We start from the raw sequence: 22,298 nt of genomic DNA, 5'->3' as shown, positions 1-22,298 counted from the left end.
CCCCTGTCCCCAGCTGCACGTGGCCTCTGTGACCTCACAGGAGCTGCAGCACCGGGGCTGGCAGAGCCCAGAGGAGCGCGCGGTGCCTGCGGGACGCTGCCCTGCTGATGGCAGGCCTGCGCCGGAGGTGGGTCGGGGCTGCCCGGCCCCCCCTTGGGCTCTGCACCAGGTTGATGGCCCCGGGGGGTGTCCTAAAAGTCCCCTGTCCCCTACCCTCAGTGTGGCCCTGGGGGAGCGCACCCTCCCTGTGCTGTGCTGGTGCTCAGGGCAGGGCAGGGTTTGTGCACCCGCAGCACGGGGGGCGTGATGGGGTGACCGGGCATCGCTGGGCATCCTGGCTGGGATGGGGACGGGGCACCACATATCCCCTTCCCACAGCCCTGGGGTGCCGAGCCGGGTGGGGGGCAGCTGTGGGAAGGGACTGAGCCCCCTCTGGTCTCCCCCCAGGCAGAGGCAGCGCGTGGCAGCGGGCTGGGCGCGGGGTGGCCCCGGCAGCATGCGGTGCGCCCTGCAGTGCTGCACGCAGCCGCTGCGCAGGTTCCTGTCCTTGGCCGTCACCGTGGCCTTCTGCGACCTCCTGCTGCGCACCGCCTTCCTCTTCCTCTTCCTCCTGCTCCTGCCCGTGTTCGTGGTGCACGACCACGTGCTGCCGGCGCTGCTCGCCCTGCTGCGTGCCATGCTGCCCGTCGCCGACGGCTTCCTCAACGGGCTGCTGCCGGCCCTGGCCGCCTTCCTCACCGCGCTCTTCCCACCCACCATCATCCTCCTCTGCGGCACGCAGCTGCTGCTGCCTCTGGCTGCCCAGGCCCTGGCCCTGCTGTGGTGAGGGTCCCGTGGCTCAATACAGCTCCGGCACTGCCACGAGTCCGCCTCCTGCTTGCGCCTTCCAGGGGGCTTCGTGCCTCGTGCTGCAGCCTCACGGCCTCGCCTGCTGCCGGCCCCTCACCAGCGAGTGTCCCTGGTGTCCTGCCACGTGCTGGGGACAGTGGCTGGGAGGTGACCGGGCACTGGCAGAGCCCGGAGGGATGTGGGGCAGTGGTACTGGGGGTGGGAGGACCGCAGGGTGCTGAGGTCCCACTCACAGAGCCAGCACTGGAGCTGGGCTCTCAGCTCCGGGACAGATGGACGTCCCCAGGAACACCACGGCACGGCCACATCCCTGGGATGCCACAGGTCCCACCTCACCCCCCTCTCCTCCTCTCCCAGCACGCCGTCTGGATCCATTGCTGGGGGGTCAAGGGGTGAGACCCGATCGGATCCCACCCTTGGGTGCTCCCAGCTGCACACCTCGAGGCTGCAGGAGGGGGCTGTGCCCTGGGGGTGCTCCAGCGTCACCGCACTGTGGTCCCTCCCCGAGCACCCTGCATGCCCCGTGCCCTCCGTGCACCCCTAGTGCAGCCCACAAACCCCACAAACCCCACGCATCCTCTGCATCCTGGGCACCCCCAGCACCACGCTCTGCATGGCCCGGGGACCCCGGGAGCCACTTTGCAGCGCAGCCCCTCCCCGCTTTGCTGCTGCCCCCCGTTAAGGTCCCAGAGGACAGCAATGCAGGCTGACAGCCCCCACCAACCGGAGTGAATTGACTTACCCCAGGTGCAGCTTTTTGGCACGTGGCCGTTTCCTTGTCCTGGAGCCAAGCACGCAGCCCCCAGCCCGCTGCCTCCAGCCACTAACAGCGGGATGGAGCAGTCCGGGATGGGGGTGCTGGGGGGGGGCTGAGCTGGACCCCATGAGGTGCACCCCATGTGTACAGCCCTTGTGGACAGAGCTCCTCTGCCCTGCAGGGACAGCTCCTGGGTTAGGAGAGGGGTGTGGGGGGGTCACATCCCTGCTGCCCCCTGCCCTGTTCTGTGGGGGCTGGGATGGGGGCACTGGGTGCTGCTGTAATGCTGCCAGGAGGGGCTGCGTGTGGGGAAGGGGAGGTGGGTGCTGTGCCCGGTGGGTGCTGTGCCCTGTGGGCCCCTGCCCAGACCCCTGCCCGGGCCCCCAGTGCCGTGCCCCTGCCTCTCCTGCAGCAGGGGATGATGAGAAAAGTTCAACGTTAGCAGCGAGTTAACAGGAGCCGCTGCCTCCCCCTGCCCCGCTGCAGCAAATGGTGATAAATGGGTTCCATATGGTTCCCATAAAGGCAGCGAGTGCCACATGCCTCTCCCCTCTGCCCCAGCCGTAAGCAAATAAATTAAAGCAATTACTGCTGCAGCTCGTCTGGCTTTTAATGAGCCGCGAGGAGCGGCTGAGAGCTCCCGACGCGTCCCGCTTGCTGGAAATGTCAGCGTCTCCCCGGCGCAGCGCCGCAACCGCAGCCAGGTGCTGGGGCCCTCCGGGGCCACCGGCCGCAGGGGAGCGGGGTGCACCGGGGTTGGGAGTGCCACAGGGGGTGTGTGTTTTTGTGGGGTGGCTGCCCCCAGTCTGCTCTGGGCATGTCCCCCCCGGGCTTGCCCCCCAGGGCACCCTCGGGTCCCCCGCAGGAGCCAGCTGAGGGTGCCGGGGCGTGACGCCGCGCGCGCTGCCACAGCCGGCGGAGAGGGGCAGGAGAAGGGGGCGTGGGCTGGGTGCGTGGCAGGGGGTGCAAGGAGAAGGTGCAGGGTGAGGGGACGTGGCTGTGAGCACGGTGCTCGTGCAAGCGGGATGGGTGTGCAGGGCACTGATGTGAACACGTCGCTCCTGGACCAGGGCCGTGTGGGCATCAAGGTGAGCGTGGTGCTCGTGCAAGGAGGGTGCACGGGTCCTGCTGCTTGTGCCAGTGGGATGCGTGTGCAGGGCTCGGCTGTGTGCGGCGTTGGTGTGTTGCTCGTGCAGGTGGGGTGTGAGTGTGGGGCACTAATAAAGGCTTGTGCGAGCCAGGCGTGTGTGCAGGGCACTGTTGTGCCCCAGCGGTGTGCGCACAAGGCAGTGGTGAGCGTGCAAGCAGCGTGTGCGGAGCAGCACCGTGGGTGTGCAGGGCTGAGCACGAGGGGCCCCTCTGAGCGTGCAAGCGTGGAGGTCACAGATACAGGAGTGTGAGGGGGGTGCACCCGCAGGGCCCTGCTGCAGTGTACGAGTGTGCACGGCTGCAGCACGCGTGTGCAGGGCCCTGCTGCGAGTGTGCCACGAGCCCTGGGGGGCGTGCAGCCGTGCGGCACCACTGCAGCGTGCGAGCAGGGCGCAGGCCTGCAGATGTCTCTGTTTCCCACCAAATGCACAGCGGGGCTGGCGGCACGGCCGTGCTGCGCCCCCCCCCCCAGCACCGCGGGTCCCCGCTGAGCCCCCTCCCTGCGGTCACCCCCGCGAGCTGGGGACACCGCCTGGGTGCTGGGGACACCCGTCCCTGAGTGCTGCTCCCTGGGGAATGGCCTCTGGGTGCCACAGCCGAGGAGAAATCTGGGCAGAGTGCTGGTGGCAGCGGGTTCTCAGGAGCTGGGGAGGCGCTGGGGGACCCCAGGGGGTGCAGGACCCCTGCCAGCGAGGCTGCCCCCTGCACAGGGGGTCCTGGGGCTAGGGGCCAGAGGGAACCCCAGAGTCCCATGGCTCCACTCCCGTCCCCTCCCAGCCACAGGAGTGCTCTCTCCTCTGCCTCAAGCACCAGCCCGGGCAGCCCCTGCGATGTCCCCAAAGTGACAAGTGCCAGCAGCAGGGTGGGCACCCCAGGGTCCCCCCAGACCCTCCCCACATCCCCCAGCAGGTGATGGCCACCTGGGGGCACCTGGGCTGCGGGCGGGGGCCCCGTGCAGGCGATGGGTCCTGTGCACCCAGACCTGCTGTGGGTCATGCGTGGCGTGTCCCCAGGAGGGGACAGGGACGAGGTGGCCCCGGGCCCGCTCCCCGTGCGGTGCCCGGTGCCGGCGGTGCCGCTCGCTGAGCGCTCCCGCTCGCCCCGCGCTGCGCCGGCGCCCGCCGCAGTTGTACACACAGGCAGCCTCATTAACCTTTCTTGATTAAGGCAATTATTTCCAGCACATTATCCTCTAATCTAAACATCGCAGGCTGTGCTGCTCCGCGGGGCTGGGGGCGGGAGCTGGCACCCGCAGCCACTGGGATGAGCTGGGGGGTTTGGGGGTGTCCCCAGGGCGCCCCGATGGGGGTCCCCTCCCTGCACGCCTTGTCCCAGCCCCCCAGGCTGGAGACCCCTGCACAAAGGGGAGGATGTGGGGGGGGGGACACTGGGGGAGCCCAGATGTGCTGGGGCACCCTAAGGGCTGGGGGGACCCTGGGGAGGGGGGGGCAGCTCAGGGGGTCTGGGGGCTGCCCTGGGCCCCAGCCCATGTGGCCCCTGGTCCCGATGTGGGTGCGGGTGCTGGGGTGCCCCATCCCCGAGGGGCAGGGAGCCCTCGGGGGCAGCTTGGGGGGGGGAATCCGGGGGGCTGCAGGCACACCACGGGAGCTGCTGCCTGCGCCGGGGGCCATAAATATTTATGGTCCTTCCAGGCAGATGCTGTCAGCATCTGTGCGAGGCGGAGGCTGCCGGCACGCCGCTCGGTGGGGGGGGGTGTGCGCCGTCCCACCGCAATGCCTCCTCGCTGCCAGCACGGCCCCGGCCCCCACCCCAACCCCACGGGGGGCTGGGGACACCCAGGGCAGGGTGGGGAGGGGGCACCGGCCCCTCCGGGTCCTGCTCGTGCTCCGTGTGGGTGCTGCAGAGTGTGGGGGGCTGAGAGGGTCTGGGGGGGCCCAAATTTGCACTGCCACCCCCCTGAGCACTGCCCAGCTGCCTGCACCCACCCGTGGTGCTTGGTGCCCCGGACACAGGCGGGTGCACACCACTGGGTGTGCCAGCAGGGAGCTGCGGACACGTGCACCCCCCCCAGTGTGGCAGCAGGGCCCCCCACCCGCCCTTTGCACACGCGTGTGCCCCACTGCCGGCTGTGCCCCCCTCTGTGCACGGGGTCAGGGTGTGGGGCAGGCGCTGGGGGGGTGCTGAGACCCCCTGGGTTCCTCGGGGGCACAGCGGCACAGGGGTCCTCCCCTTGCACATGTGTGTGTGTGCACACGTGTGTCTGCTGTGTGCCCCTTTCCCTGCGACCCCCCCCATGTACAGGGGTGGCTCTCGCACCTGGGGCTGGGTGGAAAACCCCAACCACGTCTGGTGCCTGAGCGTGCCCTGCTGCTCCTTGTGGCCAGGGTGGTCCCCAAGCCCCCCTGTCCCCCCCGTATCCCCCCCATGTCCCCCTACCCGGCTCCTCTCCCTCCTGCAGGGTGGTCCCAGGCCGCTTTTGGGCTGTGGGGGCAAGAGGGGACAGGGCACAACCCGCTGCCCCCCCACGCATGCTGGCTCAGTCCCTGTTTGTGCTGAGCCCCTGGGGCTGGCTGTGGGGCAGGCACAGCCCCACACCTCCAGATCCCACAGCATCCACTCCCAGCGACCGTGGCGAGCCTGGTCCGGGGGCGGCCGTGGACCCCCCCGTAGCAGCTGCGAGGGCTGGGGGCTGGCCCCACGTCCCCCGGGCTCTGACCCTGCAGGGCGGGGAGGAGCGGGCGCGTTCCTTGGGGTCCCGGGGGTCCGGCGTGGGGAGGAAGCTCCGCGCCCACCCCGCTGTGCTCCGGCAATGGGAACAGAGCTGGGGCTGGGGCTGGGGCTGGGGCTGAGCGCTTCCAGGTGCAGGGGGCCAGGACCGGGGCAGCAGCTCGGCCACACGGAGAGGGGACCCCCCCGGGCAGCCTGTAGCCCCCAGCCCTGCCGTGGCACCAGGCTCCAGCACCTTCCAGAGCCTCTCTGTCCCCATCCCCGTCCCCGTCCCCATCCCTCTCCCTGTCCCCAGGACCCCCATGCGCTCTCCCTGCCCCAGGGTTGGTGCAAGGCAGCCCCGGGATGGGGGTCGGGGTGCAGGGGTGCTGTGGTGCTGGTTGTGCCCCCGCTTCGGGGCAGCCCCCTCCCCGCCCACAGACCCTGCTGAGCCGCTGCCTTTCTGCAAGTCCTTTTTTTATTTCTGTTTCAAAAAGCCCCCCCCCTCCGAGCCAGCCTGCACCGCCCGCCCCGTGCCACCACCCTGGGGGGCACCAGGACCCCAGTGTGGCCACCCCATCCCGGCCACCCCGTCCCCAGCCCCCTGGCCTCGAGGCTGGGCTGGGGACAGGGGTCGGCACTGGTGGCTGGGGGTCACCGGGGGGGGGCTCTACCCTGGGACCCCCAGCTGGGGACCGGTGGGGACAGCCGGTGAGGCCCCAGCTCCGGGCTGGGCACGGAGGCGTCACCTCGACTGTGGCAGGGGGACGGGGGCACGGCCACCCTGCGAGGGGGTGCGGATGGGACAGGGACGGGGGTGTGTGGGGGGAGTGGTGGTTTTTTTTTTTTTCTTTCCCTTTATTTACAAAATTTCTGTCCGCTCCCCCCCTGCCTGGAAGTGCCAGCAGAGCCCCAATGGGGAGGGGGGGCAGTGCCAGCCCTGGGGGGCTCCCACATGGCCCAACCTGTGGCTAAAACCAGTGCTGATGGCATTAGCAGGGACCGTGGTGCTGATGGCAGCAACGGGGCTGCAGCAGTGTCCCGTGTCCTGTGTTCCTTGTCCTGTGTCCTGTGCCTGCTGCCTCCGTGCGCTGCCGGGAACCGCGCCGAGGGGCTCGGATGGCTCAGGGTGGGCAAAGTGCTCGGGCCGGGGGTGGGCAGCGTGGCCCCCCCAGCTGGGCAGGATGGGCTGGGCTGAGCCCCCGCACGGCCCCGGTGCTGTGTGGGGGCAGAGCCCCGGCCGCGGCCGCCCGGGAGCTGCGGGTGGGCGGCCGCACATCTGGAAGCGCGCAGCTGGGCGAGCCGGGGGGAGCAGGGCTGAGCCTTCCGCCCCGCTTCCCGGAGCTGCCCCCGCACGGGGGTCCCGGTCCTGCTGCACGGGTCTCGGGGTGCCTCTGAGGCTGACCTCGGAGGGGTTGATTCGATCCCGGGAGCTTCCCCCGAGGTCTGTCTGGCCCCACGAGGGGCTGTGCCGAAACCAGGATCCGGCCACGCTGGCCCCTTCTGGTCGTGCTGGCCAGGGGCACCCCACAGCCCCGGGGGCACCCCGCTGCAGCAGGGGCTGAGCTCCGGGACCCGTGGGCAGCCGGGAAAGGGGGTCCTGGCCCTGCAGCCCCCCCCCAGCCCTGAGCACGGGTCGGAGGGGCCGGCACCGCCACGCTCATGGCTGTGCTCAGTCCCGTCCCTGTCCGCTGCTCGGGGCTGTCCCGGCTCCTGCGGGCAGCACGAGGAGCCTGGGCATGGCTGTAAGGGAAGGTGAGGGGTTGGCAGTGCTGGGGGGGGGACCAGGACCCCAGCCCTGCATGGCCTGGTCCCCTTCAGGTGTGGATGCAGCCCCGCGTGCAGCACCAGGCACCTACTGTGCTTAGGAATAGGCCAGTCCCTGGAGCGACCGCGCAGGGGTGTGGAACTTGTCCGAGTCCTCAAAAGCCGGGTCTGGGCAGTGGGGACGGAGAGGGTGAGCCGAGAGGGGACGGGGACAGGGACGGGGATGGGGACAGGGCTGGGGGCAGCCCCTTCCCGGCCAGGCTCACCTTGCAGGCTGCTGCCGCTGGTGCTGGAGCAGGCGGGTGGCGGCGAGGTCTGCGGCCGCACCACGGGGGCGAAGGCGCTTTTCTGCTTCACCGCCGAGATCATGTTGACGGGGGAGAAGGAGAAGCCCCCGGCGGGCGCGGAGGTGGCGGTGCCGGACGGGAGGGTGATGGAGGAGGCGCCGAGGGGGGGGCTGGCGGGCATGACTGCGGGGGGGAAGGCGCTCAGGACCCCCAGCCCCTGCGCCAGCTCCCCCGGGGGGGACCCAAAGGCAAGGGACAGGGATGGGGCCGGGGCTGGCGCTCAAGGGGGGTGCCCTCAGCCAGGGCAGAGCCGGCAGCACGGCCCCCCGTGGGGACTCACTGGCGTAGGGGGAGTTGGCGGTGGAGCCGTTGAGGAAGCTGGGGGAGCCGGGCACCCCCAGGCCGGCCATGCTGCTGCCCCCGTAGCCGTTGATGCCGGAGGCGCCGCCGTAGCCGCCCTGCTGCGGCGTGGAGCTGGGCACGTAGCCGCGCGGCGAGGCGCTGCTCGTGTTCCGGGAGTAGCCTGCGGGCGAGAGCCGAGGTGGCACCGGGCAGGGCCACGACCCCCACAGCCCCCACAGCCCCCACGGCCCCTCCAGACCCCTCCAGCCCCCAGCCCACCTTGCTCGGGGCCCTGCGCCGAGTCGCCGATGTTGACGGCCAGCTGGCTGCCGAAGGAGTTGACGCCCATCACGGCGCCGGGGCCGTGGCTGCCGAGCGAGGAGAGCTGCGCGGGGGCGCGGGGGACACTGTACAGCGCCTCGGCGATGTCCGCCGCGCGCTTCAGGATGATGTCCTGGGGATGGCACGGGCACGGCGTCACCCGGGGCCGGCTGCCAGCAGGGCCGTGGGAGCGGGGCAGCTCCTGCGGCCGGACCTGGGCGGCTCCGGCTTCCGCACAGGTTCGGGGGCGGCTGCGCCGGGGGGGTCCCGCGGCCCCTGACTCAGTGCCCAGGGAGTCCTAACGCGGAGCAGATGTGGGGCCGGCTCCTGCGGCCCTGCTCCAGCTCCAGGAGCTGGGCCCGGCCAGATTAAGGGGGGCTGTGGGGTGGGAGGGGGCCGTGGTACCTGGTTGCTGTGCGGCATCCCGTAGAGAGCCTCCACCAGGTCGGCCGCCCGCTTCAGCAGCACCTCCTGGGCAGCGAGGGGCACAGGGTCAGGTGGAACCCGGCCCCCCCTGTACCTCCCCACGTCCCCATGCCAGTGTCACCTTCCCGCAGCGCTGTCACCTCCCCAGGCTGCCGTGCAATGCCCCGAGCCCTGCCCCACATCAGCCCCATGGGGCCGGGCCCCAGCGCTGCCCCACTTTGTCCCCACCTTGGGCAAGCGCTCGGGGTCTCCGGGGTGCCGGGGGATGACCTTCTGCAGGCGCTGGAACCCGTAGTCGATGGTGGGCTCGTTCAGCGCTGGCCGAGGAGAGAAGGGGGGAGCGGTGAGGCCAGCCCCGGGCCCCCAAACCTGCCCTGTCCGCTGGGGAAACCGAGGCACGGAGCACCGTGCGTGGAGCCGAGCAGGGGACAGCGGAAAGGGGGACCCCGGGGTCTCTCCTCCCACTGCAGGGACCCCCCCACATCACCCCTGTGCCCCCCCATGCAAACCACCGCAGCCCCTTCCCCTGGCACCCCCATATCCTGCGCCGGCTGAGCCCTGGGGCCGGCAGCGGGCACGGAGACCCCCACGGCACCCCCGTGGGCCGTGCCCCCTCCCCGTGCTGCGGGCCCCTCACCGGTGTAGACGAAGCGCCCCGGGGCGCCCTTGCAGAACTGCTTGGACTTGTAGGAGAGCGTCACCTCCACCACGCCGGGGATGTGCCGCGGGGGGGTCTGCACCCGGATGGCGTGGGGCGTGATGAGCTGCGGGGACAGGGAGGGGGCTGAGCCCTCGGCCGGCTGCGCGCCCCCCCCCGCCCCGTGCCGTACCTCGCTCCACACCAGCATGGTGCCGAAGACGACCTGCAGCCCGTCGAAGAAGTTGTCGCCGATGACGATGACGGTGGCGCCTCCGGTGGTCCAGCCCTCGCTGGGGCTGATGGCTTTGATGCAGGGGGTGGCTGCTTCGGGCGGGGGGGGGGGGGAGAGACAGGGCAGCAGTGAGTGTGGGGCGCGCGCGTGGCGGGAGCGGGGGGCGCCGGGGTCGGGGCCGGGGGCGCGAGCTGGGGGAGAGAAGGCAGAGAGGGAGAGCAGAGGCAGAGAGTGAGAACCAGGCGGCGGCGGCGGGGGCGCGCGGCCGGGGACAGACGGACACGGACAGACGCCACGCGTGAGCACGGGATGGCTGGCGCTGCCGGGACACGGGGACGGGCGGGGGCGGCGGGGGGACGGGGACGGTGCCACGGGGGCGGGCGGGCGGACGGACAGGCAGCGCGCACAGGACGGACGGACAGAGGGACAGGACGTGTCGGGTGGGCAGGCAGAGCACGTCTGCATCGGGCAGACGGACAGACGGACGGCAGGGGCGCACAGAGTGGCTGGAGGGGAGGTGTGTGCGTGACGGCAGGACAGCCTGGACGTGCTGAACGGACAGACAGACAGGCGGAGGGACAGACAGAAAACGCACAGGGATGGCGGGGAGATGGAGAGACTGTGTGCTGGACGGACGGACAGACGGACGAGGCACAAATCCCAGGCTCAGTGCCCACCCCAGGGTGCCCGTTCGCCCCGCTGACCCGGCAGGGAGGTGCCGGGACCAGGGAGCCGCAGGCTCGGAGCAGCGTGGGGCAGAGCGGGGGCACTGCACGGCCCCCACCCGGGGGTCCCAGCATGGGCACACGGTCCCCTGGGGCTGGGGGCTGCCCTGGTGCCGTGGGGCTGTGCCAGACCCCGCAGCCTGGGGACAGCTGGGGACACTTCCCCTGTCCCAGCCCCGTGCCCGGCCACCCCTTGTGCGCACACACACACGTGTGGCTCTGGGTGTGCAAGCACCCATGGGTGTGCACGTGGGGCTGCGCACGGCTGTGCACGCGTGCCAGCAGCACGGCACACTCGTGTGCACACGTGTAAGTCCCGTGTGCGTGTGTGTGTGTGTGTGTCTGTGTGTGTGTGTGTGTGTGTGTGTGTGTGTGTGTGTGCGTGCGCTCGGGCTCACCTTCGGAGGGGTCGAGGCGCCGCGCTCGCCGCCCGTGCTTGGAGTTGTTGTGCACGAACATGTTGTCGGACACGGCCAGCACGTGGCCGTCCACGTTCACAGTCGTCGACACCACCACCTGCGGGACCCACCGTCAGCGCCACCGCCCCCTCCTGCCCCACGGGGGGCGCAGCCATGGGGCGCTGGTGCCCGTCCCCGTGGGGACCCCGCAGGGCGCCCTGCCACGGGTACGGCACCCACGGGTGGGGTCCCGCGGTCACCTCTGGTGTCCCCTCTTGCCTCTGGGCACACCACCATTGTCACGCCTGCCCCCCAGCCCCCCCGATGCGTGTGCCAACACGTACCATGTGTGTGCATAGAGGTGGGGAGCCAAGGGGGGGGGGGGGGTGTACCTGACCGTGCTGGTGAGCACTAGTGTGCTCCACGGGTGCCGTTCCTGCACAGAACCCGGTGCTGCAACCCCCCAGCACCCCCCCGGCACCACCAGGACCTGCCCATCCCACGCCACCCCCAGGGGACACCCCGGGTCCAGCACGGCGGGGACACCCCAGCCCGCCCCCTGCGCCCCCACCCCACCTTCCCCGCTCCCTCCCTCCGGCGTGGACTTGGCTGTTCTCCCGGAGCTGCTTGGCGCTATGCAAATTGGATAGGTCGTTAATCATGTAAAAATGTCACAATTATCATATCTTTACGAGAGGCCCTAATGAAGGCGCCCGTGCTGGGTGGGGGACGGGACAGAGCCCCCCCCCCCCCGCTTCACTACGGAAACTCCAGCTGTGGGAAGGGGGACGCTGGGGAACACTTTGCAAAGGGGTCGGGGGGGGATTTAGGATCTGATTCGCCTCCTTTGTCAGATCGAACCCCCCCAATTCCCCTCGGCCCCTCCGAGGAGGAGACGAGGATCCCGATGTGTGGGGCAGGGCTGGGAGGGGGGGGCCCGGGGCTCACCTGGAAGCGCCGCATGTCCCGTGGGTTCCCTGCGTTCTTCAGGCAGTTTTGGTTGCACTTGAGGAAAAACTTGAGGAAAAATCTGGGGAGGAAGGAGGGAGGCCAGTGGGGTGAGGGCAAGCGTCCCGCTGTCCCCATGTCCCCAGCCAGACGTGCTCAGGTGCTCTCCCCCCCCCCCATGCACCTCGCAGCGGTGTGTGTGCACACCTTGCACGGACACCCCCACGTGCTCACACGCACCCCAGGAGAGTGGGGCAGTTTTGGGAGATGGGTGGGCAGCAGGGAGAGCTGCCCCCCCCACCTCCCGGCCTGATGAAATACTCAGGCTGCTTGTCCATGGCCCTAATCAGCATCGGCCCCTCAATAATTAATGAGCAGCAGCAGCACTCACATTAGGGGCAGGGATGGGGTGGGGTGGGGTGGGATGGGGTGGGGTGGGATGGGGATGGGGTGGGGATGGGATGGGGATGGGATGGGATGGGGATGGGATGGGATGGGGATGGGATGGGGAATGCGCAGGGATCATGGCACACAGGCACACGCCTAGGAGCACAGACCTGTCCCCCAGTATCACTGACACATCCCCTGGGCCCACAGCCACACCACGCACCCCCCCACACACACATACACCCCCCCGAGCTGTGGTGCTGAGCAGGTCGTGGTGCTGTGCCCACTCACCACCCACACCAAGCCACCAGGGTGTGCCAGGTCCCCCCCCCCCCAGGTACTGCCCCAGGTCACTGCCCCAGTCCCTGCTCCACGCCAGGTCCCTGCTGCGCCAGGCCACCAAGCAGTGCCAGGTCACCGTGTCCCCCTGTGCCACCCCCTCCCCTGCTCCAGCACGGGGCAGCCCCAGCCCCCCCGCACCACCCTGGGGTGCTGTCCTGCCCCCGTCCTGCCTCAGCATTGTCTCAGTGCCTGATCCCAGCACCCCACACTGACACAGCACCACAACGTCCTGCTCCAGCATCCCCTGAGCACCCTGCCCAGCACGCTGCCCTGGTACCCTGCCCCAGCAGCCCATCCCCATCCCATATCCCCATCCTATCCCATCCCATCCCCATCCCATCCCCATCCCCATCCCATCCCAAATCCCATCCCCATCCTATATCCCCATCCCCATCCCATCCCCATCCCATCCCATATCCCCATCCCCATCCCATCCCCATCCCATATCCCCATCCCCATCCCATCCCCATCCCATCCCATATCCCCATCCCCATCCCATCCCCATCCCATATCCCCATCCCCATCCCATCCCCATCCCATCCCATATCCCCATCCCCATCCCATCCCCATCCCATATCCCCATCCCATATCCCCATCCCCATCCCATATCCCCCTCCCCATCCCCATCTCATCCCATCCCATCCCATCCCCATCCCCATCCCATCCCCATCCCATATCCCCATCCCATCCCCATCCCATCCTATCCCACCCCATCCCATCCCATATCCCCATCCCCATCCTCCTGGGGAGGAGCCGGGGAGGGGCAGGACGCATGAGGGGAGGGGGGCGCAGACCCCCGAGCGCCCTGTCCATCCCCACCAGAGCACCCCCCCACTCTCCCCCGGGTTACTCCTGTCCCCAGCCAGCTCAGGGACATTTTCACCGGGAAGGGCACTGGAAGCGCCCCCCCACAACCCCCCCAACCCTCCCCAAACCCCCCCCCCCCGTGTCCCGGGCGCGGGGCCGCGGCCTCGCAGGTGGTAATCAGCGGAAGGAAGGCGCGGGGAGGGGGGGCCAGGAAAGCAACCCCCCCCCGCCAGGAGATTGACAGGGGCGGCTCGGGGCGAGCCCCCCCCCGGCCCGGCCCGGCCCCGCGCCGCCGAGAGGGGAGAGGGGCGGCGGGCGGCCCCCTCCGGCACGGCGCAGATGGGCGCGGAGTTAAAAATACCGCGCGGCGCATCCATTAGCATCCTGATGCGCCGCGCTCCCCATTTAATATGCAAATTCCCGGCAGTGCTGCCGAACACCTTCTGTTCCGAGCGCATAAATTTGAATTCGCAATTAGAATAATCTTGTATAATTAATGAAAAGCGTCAATTTTAGCTCCTAAGTAATTTGATTAACATGTTGATAGGGCACTTATCTGGCTCTCTAAACCAGTGGGGCCGGGCGTCGGGCCGGGAGCGGGCGCGGGGGCAGGGCCGGGGGGCGGCGGCGCCGGGCGGGACCCGGCCGGCCCCGGGCACGGAGAGGGACGGGGGGCACGGGGGGGTCCCCAATAGGGCCGGGTCATGGGGTAGGGACAGGAGCAGGGACAGAGCCGCGACCCCCGGGCACGGCACCGGGCAGGGGTCCCCGGGGGTCTCCGTGGCCAAAGGGGTAGGGGGTGGCTGGAGCGTGGGGGACCCGTCCCCATGGGGTGGGGGGAAGAAGGGGGTGGGGGCCGGGGCACCGGGGACCCTCCGGCTGGTACCGGGAGTTTGTCTTGGCCGGGTTGTGGCCGCTGGGTCCCGCGGCTGTTTTGGGGATTTCCTGATCCATAGGGCGGGGGCAGACACACATCTGGCCGTGCACAGCTGGCCACGCACAGCTGGCTGCTGCTGGTGGGGGGGGGCAGACCCCAGGACCTGACACCCCCCTTGGGGCTGGGGTCACACCGGGGAGGGCAGGGGACGGGGATGGAGACACGGGGACACGGCCTGAGAGCACCGCCAGAGCCCCCCCACATCCCAGGTGGCCCCCAGGGACCAAGGGGCACGGGGGTGAGGTGAGGAGGGGGCACGGCCCCGGCATCCCCCCAGTGCCACCGACCCCCTGAGGGGACAGCCCCGGTGCCACCACCGACGCGGGTCCCCAAGGGCCCCGACAGCCCGGTGGTGACACCAGGAGGGTGCCGCCGTGCTGGGAGATGTGTGGGGACAGGGATGGAGAGATGGCACCGGGGTGGGGAGACGGGAGGATGGACGGACAGACGGATGGACAGCGGGGTCTGGGGGGCTGCAGGGCGGACCCCATTCTATCCTGGGGTCGGGGTGCCCCCGGGGTGTCAGCCCCTGCATGGGGACCCGGGGGGTGACACCTGCTCAGCCCCAGCACCGAGGGATGGGGGGCACACACGGGGACCCCGGGCACGACACAGGGGTGCCAGCGCTCACCCACCACGCAGCAGGAGGCTCGGGGGGACTCGGGGCTGTCCCTCCCCTGTGGGGACACGCCTGGGGACACCGTGCCAGGAGGGGGGCTGCCCCACGGCCCCGTCTGGCTGGTGGCAGTGGCTGAGTTACTGATTTGTTTGATGCACGGTGGCAGTGCCGCGCTGACTGCGAGCGGCGCGTCCCCATCTGTCACGGCTGGCTGCCACCACAGCCCGGTGGGGGGACACGGGGACATGGGACATGGGGACACGGGGATGTGGGACATGGGGACACCGGGGTGAGGGTCTGTGGGGCCACACAGTGCTGCTGGAGCAAGCATCTGGGTGGAGGCGAGGCGCTGCCTCGCTCGGTGCCACCCGATGCCACCCGCAGGCAATGGCCCGTGCTGGGGGGGGGGGGGCTCCCCCTTGTCCCCCAGGGCCCCGGGCAGGACCCGGTGCCGCAGTGCCAGTTGCACAAACAGCAGAGAAGAGGGAGCAGGGAGCGCGGAGAGGCTCCGAGGTCGTTAGCGCTAACGAGGCAGCGCTCACATCCGTCCCCCCCCCCCCCTGCACAGGGACTCCCTGCCCTGGCTCCCCGGGGACCCCCCGGCGCTGCCCCGTCCGTACCTGTCGATGATGACGGGGTCCGAGGGCGTCTCGTTGCGGTTCCCGCAGCTCTTCTTGTCACAGCAGCGGCTGGGGGAGAGGAGCAGAGTGAGGGAGAGGTGCCGGGACAGCCCCACGGCCCCCCAGGACCCCAAGGGTACCCCCCCAGCCCCAGAACCCCCCCCCCCCTCCATCACCAATCCCTTTACTGGGGAGCAAAAGTGGGGGGCAGCTATGGAAGGGACAGCCACGAGCCCCCAGGGGAGCAGGGCTGGAGGGGTCCCCGGGACAGGGACATCGGCCACGTGGTGCCAGGGCACGGGGGGCACTGGGGTGCCACAGGGGCCACCCTGCTGCAGCCCCCCCCTCACTGGTCCCACTGTGCCATGAGGCTCTGAGTTTGGGCTCCGCACCGGGGTGCCACGGGTGGGCTCCGTGCGCCGGGGACGCCCACGCCCCGCAGCCTCCCACGGGGACAGGGGGGACACGGCAGGGCCGAGCCCCACGGGGAGCAGGGGGGCCCGGCCACAGCATCGTTAGCGCGGCTCCTGGAGCTCAATTAGCCGCGCTGGCACGGAGTGCTAATTTGCACAAACACCGAGCGAGCGCGGTAAACAAGAGCGGCTCTAATGGGGCACCGGGGACCGCGCGCTGGCACCAGGCAGCTGCGGCCGGCAGCCCCCCACCCCCCCCTCGGCCCCCTACCTGCACATGATCTCGTGGGTGAGGAGGACCCGGCACATCTCGGGGTTCTTGTCCTGCCCCTCGTAGATGATGGCCTGGGGGGGGGAGAGCGGGAGGTGGGGGCTCCGCCGGGCTGGGACCCGCGGGGACGGGGACCCCCGGGGAGCAGCGGTGTGCCCACAGCCAGGGGGTGCGTGCACACGCGTGTGCCCGTTCACACACGTGTGCCCACACGGATGCACGCGGCCGTGCCCATCCTGCACACCCCCCCCGTGCACGTGTAGGGCTCGGCGGCTTCATGGGACGGGGTGGCCAACGCAAGGGGAGGGGGCCACGGGGACCCCCCCAGCGTTACCTGCTTGGACATGGAGTCGACGAGCCTGACGTAGAGATCCTGCTCGGTCCGGACCCCTGCGGGGCGAGAGGGGTCGGTCAGCCCGGCCCGCGCCCCCGCGCCCCCCCCCCAGCACCCACCGTTGCTGTAGAGCAGCTGCAGCCGGTAGTGGATGCCGTTGTTGGTTTTCTCGCCGTTCTGCTCCTGGGGAGAGGAGGAGGACGGTCGGGTGGGGGCCGCGGGGTGTCACCGTCCCCCGGGTGCAGCCCCAGCCCAGTCCCGAGCCGCAGACCCCTCACCCTATGGTGTGTCCCCCCCCCATCCCGTGCCCCCCGGCCTCACCCGCTCCTTCTCCACGAAGTCGATGAAGGAGGTGCGCTCGATCTCCACGGGCTGGCCCTGCCGGTCGTACATGGCCAGGACGAAGTGGAAGAAGTTGGATTTCCGCAGGTTGGAGGGGGGCTGCTTCTCGAAGTGGGCTCGGGCCAGGCCCACCCCGCTGCGGGGACGAGGCAGGGGGTGAGTGCAGGGCCCTGCGCCCCCTCCCCAGGGCCGCCTGCGTCCCCCCACGGAGCCCCTTCCCCGGGAGGGACCCGGCGTGCCGTGCCCACCATGGTGCCCCCGGGGCGAGGGTGTCCCCGGTACCCAGGGGATGCTACGGGGATGGAAGCGGGGAGGACCCCGGCCCCCAGCCCTGCACCACAGCTGGGCCGTGCCCCCACCCAGCTCACCCCCACGATGAGCGAGGCCGAAGGCCGTGGCGCACAGAGGGGGCAGCCACGGGGACCCCCCAGATCCCACTGTCACAGCGGGGTCCCACCACGTGCGCACAGCCGGGGCGAACGCGGGCAGCAGCAGCCCAGCCTCACGGGACTCCCTTGCTGTCCTCACAAGGACTTGGGGACAAAACAGCGGTGGCACAGGGTGACAAGGCTCGGATGGCACACGGTGACGAGGCACGGGTGGCACGGGGGGGGTCAGCGGACGGGCAGCACCCCCGGCACTGCCCGTCCCCCCGGCACACGCAGCCACCCACACGGCCGGCACCGTCCCCAGCCCGGCGGGTGGTCCCCGTCCCCGCAGCGGTGTCAGCACCCAAGGGGGGGGGGGTCAGGGCCGCCCCCGCCCCGCACATCCGCGTGGGGGGCCGCGGGAGCAGGACCCAGCCCTGCCGTGCAGCTCAGGAGCCAGGGGGGTGGCGCGGCCAAGACAAACACGGGGCTGTAAGAAATTCTCCGCTTCCGCGATTAAAAACACAGCGGGCCGGGAGCGAGCCGGGGGCGGGGGGCTCGGCCCCCCCAGCAGCAGCCTCGGGGGGGCTCGGGCTGCCGGAGCCGCTTCCCACGCTGCCTCCGAGCCCCCCCAGCAGGGCAGGGACCGGGGACCCACGGGGAGCCCATGGCCCGCAGCGACCCCCGCCGTGGGGCAGGACCCCCCTGCGCCCGCAGCCCCCCCGCTGTGGGGCAGCCGGGGCGCAGGCAGGGGTCAGCACCGAGGGGGGGGCACAAACGTGAGGGACTCGACCCCTCCGGCCCTGCTCCAGCCCCGGAGCCCCCCGGGGTGGGGAGGGGACAGGGCTCGGTGGGGGCCAGGGCGCTGCCGGAGCCGGTCCCGGTACGGGGCCCCCCCGCTGCGCCGGGGCACGGCCGCCACCTGATGGCCGGCTCGGGAACGGCCTGGGGGGGGGGGCACGGCCCCCAGACCCCCCTCCGGCCCCCCAGCCCCTCACCAAAGCTCCAGGACGCTCCGAGGCCGGGGGGCGCGCAGCCCACCCGGCTGCCCGCGGGGGGGCTCTGAGCCCCTCGGCACGCAGCGGGTGCCAGTGCCCCGCGCTTGCTTGGCACAGGGGTGCCCGAGCTCACTGCAGCGTGCACGGCTGGACACGGGTGTGCACGCTCACACTCGCTGTCCCCGTGCACTGCTGGCAGCTCCGTGCACACCTCCGTGCACACTCACACCCCCGTGCCCTCGCTGCCTCGCACCCAGGCTCCGAGCAGCGTGGGGGGCGCTCCCCAAACCCCCTCCGTGCCCATGAGCGGGGGCTCTGGCAGTGCCACGCTCCGAGCTCAGGACCATCCTCCCCGCATGTGGGTGCTGAGCCCGGGACCCCCCAGCGCACGGGGACCCCAGCTGGGTGCACGAAGCCCCACGGTGCTGCCGGGACGGGGACCCTGCCGTCCGCGCTGGAGCCCGGCCACGGGGCTCCTGGCTAATGCGAAGGTGGCACGGCCCCAGCAGCAGGCAGAGCCAGCGCTCGCCTCGGCCTTTTAATTCCCCTCCGCCTCCCCCAGGCTTTTTTGGCCCTAAAGTGCAGCGGGGGGGAGCGGGGGGGCCCTCGGGCTGCCGGCCGGGTAATAGCTGCATCTCTGCTCCCAGCGCTGCCGAGACCCCGGCGCTCCGAGAGCCGAGCCCGGCTGCCATTAATTATTAAAGGAAATCAGAGCATTTCCTAGCAAATGAGACCAGCGAATGTCTGTTACAGGAAAGCAACATCTTCCACTCACGGATCCTCCAGGAACAGGGGGCACCGCGCAATTACGCAGCCCCGGCTCCGCGCTCGGGCTGCGGGAGGGTGGGGGGGAGCCCGAGGAGCCGAGGCACGGCGCGGGCTTGTCCCCGGGACCCCGACCCTAAAAGTCACCCCCGGGACGTGCCCGGGGCTGCTCGCGGGCAGCACGTGGGGAGCGAGGCTGCGAGGTGCTGCAGGAGCAGTGGCAGGGGACGGATGTCACCCACCCGCCTCACCACCACGCCAGGGCACGGGGAAGTTTCTGGGAGCACAATGACCACCCCCTCCCTGCGCCCCGGCTCTCACCCCCCTCTGCAGCCCCCTCCCCACCTCCCGGGGCCGGGCCAGCCCCCCCAGTGCAGCCCCTCTGCTGGGGTGCAGCGGGGGCCGGGTGGCTTTGGGGAGGGGGGCGCAGTAGGATCGCTGCAGTTTCCCAGCACCCCGGAGTGCCTGCGAGTGCAGCAGCTGGGGGGGTCCCGGGGGAGACCCCAGGGCTTCCAATGCAGCCCCCGGGGGGAGCACTCTCACTGGGCTGTGTCCAGGCTGTCCCAGGACCCCCGGCACCCCCTGGCACCCCCAGGCAGAGCCGCAGCACGCCGCAAGCACGGCACCCCCGTAGCGAGCCCCCCAGCCCACGGGGACAGCAGGAGCAGGGGCGCTGGGGACAGGGGTGGAGGTGTCCCCCTGCCACTGCCGGGACCCCTCTGGGCACGGGGCTGGGGAAGGGCAGGGGAGCTTTGTGCACCCACGGGGACGGGGTGGAGCACGGGGAGCCCCACAGGGAGGGCAGGGGACGGGGACAGGGAGGACAGGGGATGGGGACAGGGGACGGGGTGAGGCAGAGCACGGGGGGCTGTGCAGGCTGCGTGAGCGGTGTCTCCCCTGGCCGATGCCACCAGCCCTGCCCAGGAGCAGGGGAAGGCGCCGCCGCCAGCCCTGCCCTACAGCTGGGGTGCAGGGTGCGGGTCCAGCCCCAAGACACCCCAAGCCATGCAGCACGCAGCTTGGCATGAGCCCCTCGCAGCTCTGGCAGCAGCACCTGCCCCGCTGCGGGACCTGCCAGCCCTCCCAGCACGGGGCAACCAGCCTGACACCCGTGGGGTGACACATTTGGGGTGCCCCCAGGGCTGTTGAGGTCCCCGGGGGTCCCCACGGTACCCAAGGATCTCAGGGGTCTGGATAACCCGCGAGGCCTGGGGAGCCCAGGGTGTGGGGGGCACTTGGGATGCCCAAAGTCCCCCGCGGGCACTAGGGATGCCCAAAGCACCCGGCTGCCCACGGCCCCCGGGATGCTGAGGGGGTTGGGTGCCTGGGGTGCTCGGAGCGCGCAGGGTGTGCCTGTAGGGTGCGGGCTGTTTGTGGTGCTCGGGGTGCTCGCAGCACCTGCGGTGCCGTGGAGCTGGTGGTACCCGGGATGCTCACAGAGCCCACAGAGCCTGGGGTGCCCGTGGTGTTTGGGGTGCCCTTGGTGTTTAGGATGCCCATGGAGCCTGGGATGCTCATGGTGCCGGGGATGCTCACGGAGCTTGGGGTGCCCAGCGTGTTTGGGATGCCCACGGAGCCTGGGATGCCCGTGGTGTTTGGGGTGCCCATGGTGCTGGGAATGCCCACGGAGCCCAGGATGCTCGTGGAGCCCGGGGTGCCCGTGGTGTTTGGGTGCCCGTGGTGTTTTGGGGTGCCCTGGGAGCCGCCGTCCCCTTACCTCTGTGCCGCCGTGCTGGCGTCCAGGATGCCGGTGCCCTGCAGCCACCTCACCGAGGGCAGCCCGGCCGTCAGCGGCTCTTCCTTCATGGGCAGCCCCCCCCGGGGCAGCGCCTCCTGCACGGAGAACATGGCAGGGGCTCAGCGGCCGCCCCCCGACTTGCGACCCCCCCCCCCAAAAAAAACCACCTCCTCCGGGCGCGCAGCGCTCAGAACCGGGCAGGTGCCGGGCGCCGCCGTCCCGGCCGCCGGGGAAGCGGCATCTGAGGCTGCTGGGGGGCCGGCAGCGAGGGGAAGCCTGGGGGGGGGGGACCGGGGGGGTCGGGGGGGCGGGGCGGCGGGGGGCGGGGGCGGGCGGAGGCAGGGCCGGAGAAGTTGGAGACGGAGGAGCCCAAGTGCGGGGACCGGGAGGGGAAGGGGCGGGGGGCGGCGGGGAAAAGGGGGGGGGGGGGAGGAGGGATGGGGAGGGCAGAGGAGGAGGAGGAGTGGAGGGAGGGAGGGATGGGGGGGGGGGGGGAGAGGCAGAGGAGGGGAGGGAGGGAGGGAGGAAGGCTGGGAGGAGGAGTGGAGGGAGGGCTGGGGGGAGGCTCGGGGGGCTGGGGGAGGGATGCGGGGCGCGGGGGAGGGCTGGAGGAGGAGGAGGAGGAGGAGGAGGAGGAGGAGGAGGAGGAGGAGGAGGAGGGAGGGCTGCGGGAGGGGGGCAGGCGCGGCCCGGGGCGGGGGGCTCGTTACCGGCCGGGAGGGCGGCGACGGGCGGCGGCGGGCACGGTGCGGGGGGGGCGACGACGGCGGCGGCGGCGGCGGCGACGGCGGGCAGCGGCATCAGCAGCAGCAGCGGGCGGCCGGGGGGGGACCGGGGGCGGCGGGAGCCCGGCGGGGGCGGCCCCCCCCGCCCCGCCGCCGACCCCCTCCTCCTCCTCCTCCTCCTCCTCCACCCCCGCCGCGACCCCGGCGCCCCCGCCGCCGCCACCAGCACCATCAGCACCAGCACCCGGCGCCGCGGCCCCGCCGCCGCCCCGCCGGCACGGGGCCATGCCGCCGCCGCCGCCGCCGCCGCCTCCTCCCTCCCCCGGGGAGGCAGGGGCCGGAGCCGCCGGGGGAGGCGGGGGGCCGCGGCCGGGCAGGCTGACATCATTCCGGGGAGGAGCGGCCCCTCCCCGAGCCGCCGAGGGGCTCCGCGGGCAGCGCCGCTGAGGACGGCGCCGGGGGGGACCGGGGGGGGAACCGGGGGGGAACCGGGGGGGAGATGGGGGTAGGGGGGTGGTCGTGGTTGGGAGCCCGGGGAGGGTGTGGGGGATGCTCTGGTGGGTGGCCCCGGTGCAACCTGTGAGATGCCCCGAAAGGGACACCAAAGTGCTCCTGGGGGTGCCGCAGAGTGACCCCGCTGCATCCCCCGAGACACTCCAAAAGGACCTCAAAGTGTCCCTGGGAATGCCGCAGAGTGACCCCAAGTCACCCCCCGAGACACCCCTAAAGGACCCCAAACTGCTCCCATGAATGCCCCAGAGTGACCCCCACTGCATCCACCAAGATAACCCCAAAAGGACCCCAAAACGCTCCTAGGGGTGCCACAGAGTGACCCCGCTGCATCCCCCGAGACATCCCGAAAGGGCCCCAAACTGGTCCTGTGGATGCCCCAGAGTGACCCTGCTGCATCTCCCAAGACACCCCAAAAAGATCCCAAACCAGTCCCATGAATGCCCAGAGTGACCCCCACTGCACCCCCGAGACATCCCCAAAGACACACAAACTGGTCCTGCAGATGCCCCGGAGTGACCCCACTGCATTGCCACAAGACACCCAAAAAGGACCCCAAAATGCTCCTGGGGCTGCCACAGAGTGACCCCACTGCATCCCTTGAGACACTCCAA

The 22,298-nt window shown here is 71.1% G+C and overlaps 1 protein-coding gene across 1 annotated transcript; it reads right to left on the bottom strand.

Moving 5' to 3' along the window:
- Window positions 1–6,729: 6,729 nt before the first annotated feature.
- Window positions 6,730–16,676, bottom strand: EBF4 (EBF family member 4). The gene is made up of 16 exons (XM_084286338.1): window positions 16,560–16,676; window positions 16,358–16,421; window positions 16,239–16,294; window positions 15,905–15,978; window positions 15,221–15,289; window positions 11,509–11,590; window positions 10,561–10,678; window positions 9,396–9,526; window positions 9,203–9,329; window positions 8,794–8,882; window positions 8,545–8,610; window positions 8,098–8,272; window positions 7,817–7,999; window positions 7,456–7,659; window positions 7,282–7,357; window positions 6,730–7,165 (listed from the first exon to the last, which is right to left on the bottom strand). The coding sequence occupies exons 1-15, from the start codon at window positions 16,629–16,631 to the stop codon at window positions 7,287–7,289; spliced, it is 1,581 nt and encodes a 526-aa protein (XP_084142464.1). The 5' UTR covers window positions 16,632–16,676; the 3' UTR covers window positions 6,730–7,165; window positions 7,282–7,286.
- Between the last annotated feature and the right edge of the window lie 5,622 nt (window positions 16,677–22,298).

Source organism: Netta rufina, assembly GCF_964035555.1.
Source record: "Netta rufina genome assembly, chromosome: 4".
Taxonomy (NCBI): Eukaryota; Metazoa; Chordata; class Aves; order Anseriformes; family Anatidae; genus Netta; species Netta rufina.
Note: the sequence above shows the minus strand (reverse complement) of the source record. Positions and strands in the feature narration are given on the sequence as shown.

Excerpts from the sequence above, each read along its gene's own strand:
- EBF4 (XM_084286338.1), bottom strand. The coding sequence starts at position 16,631 with ATGTACGACCGGCAGGGCCAGCCCGTGGAGATCGAGCGCACCTCCTTC. Across the intron at positions 8,611-8,793 it reads ACCCCGAGCGCTTGCCCAAG|GAGGTGCTGCTGAAGCGGGC; the intron begins GTGGGGACAAAG and ends CTCGCTGCCCAG. Across the intron at positions 8,273-8,544 it reads GGATGCCGCACAGCAACCAG|GACATCATCCTGAAGCGCGC; the intron begins GTACCACGGCCC and ends TGCCATCCCCAG.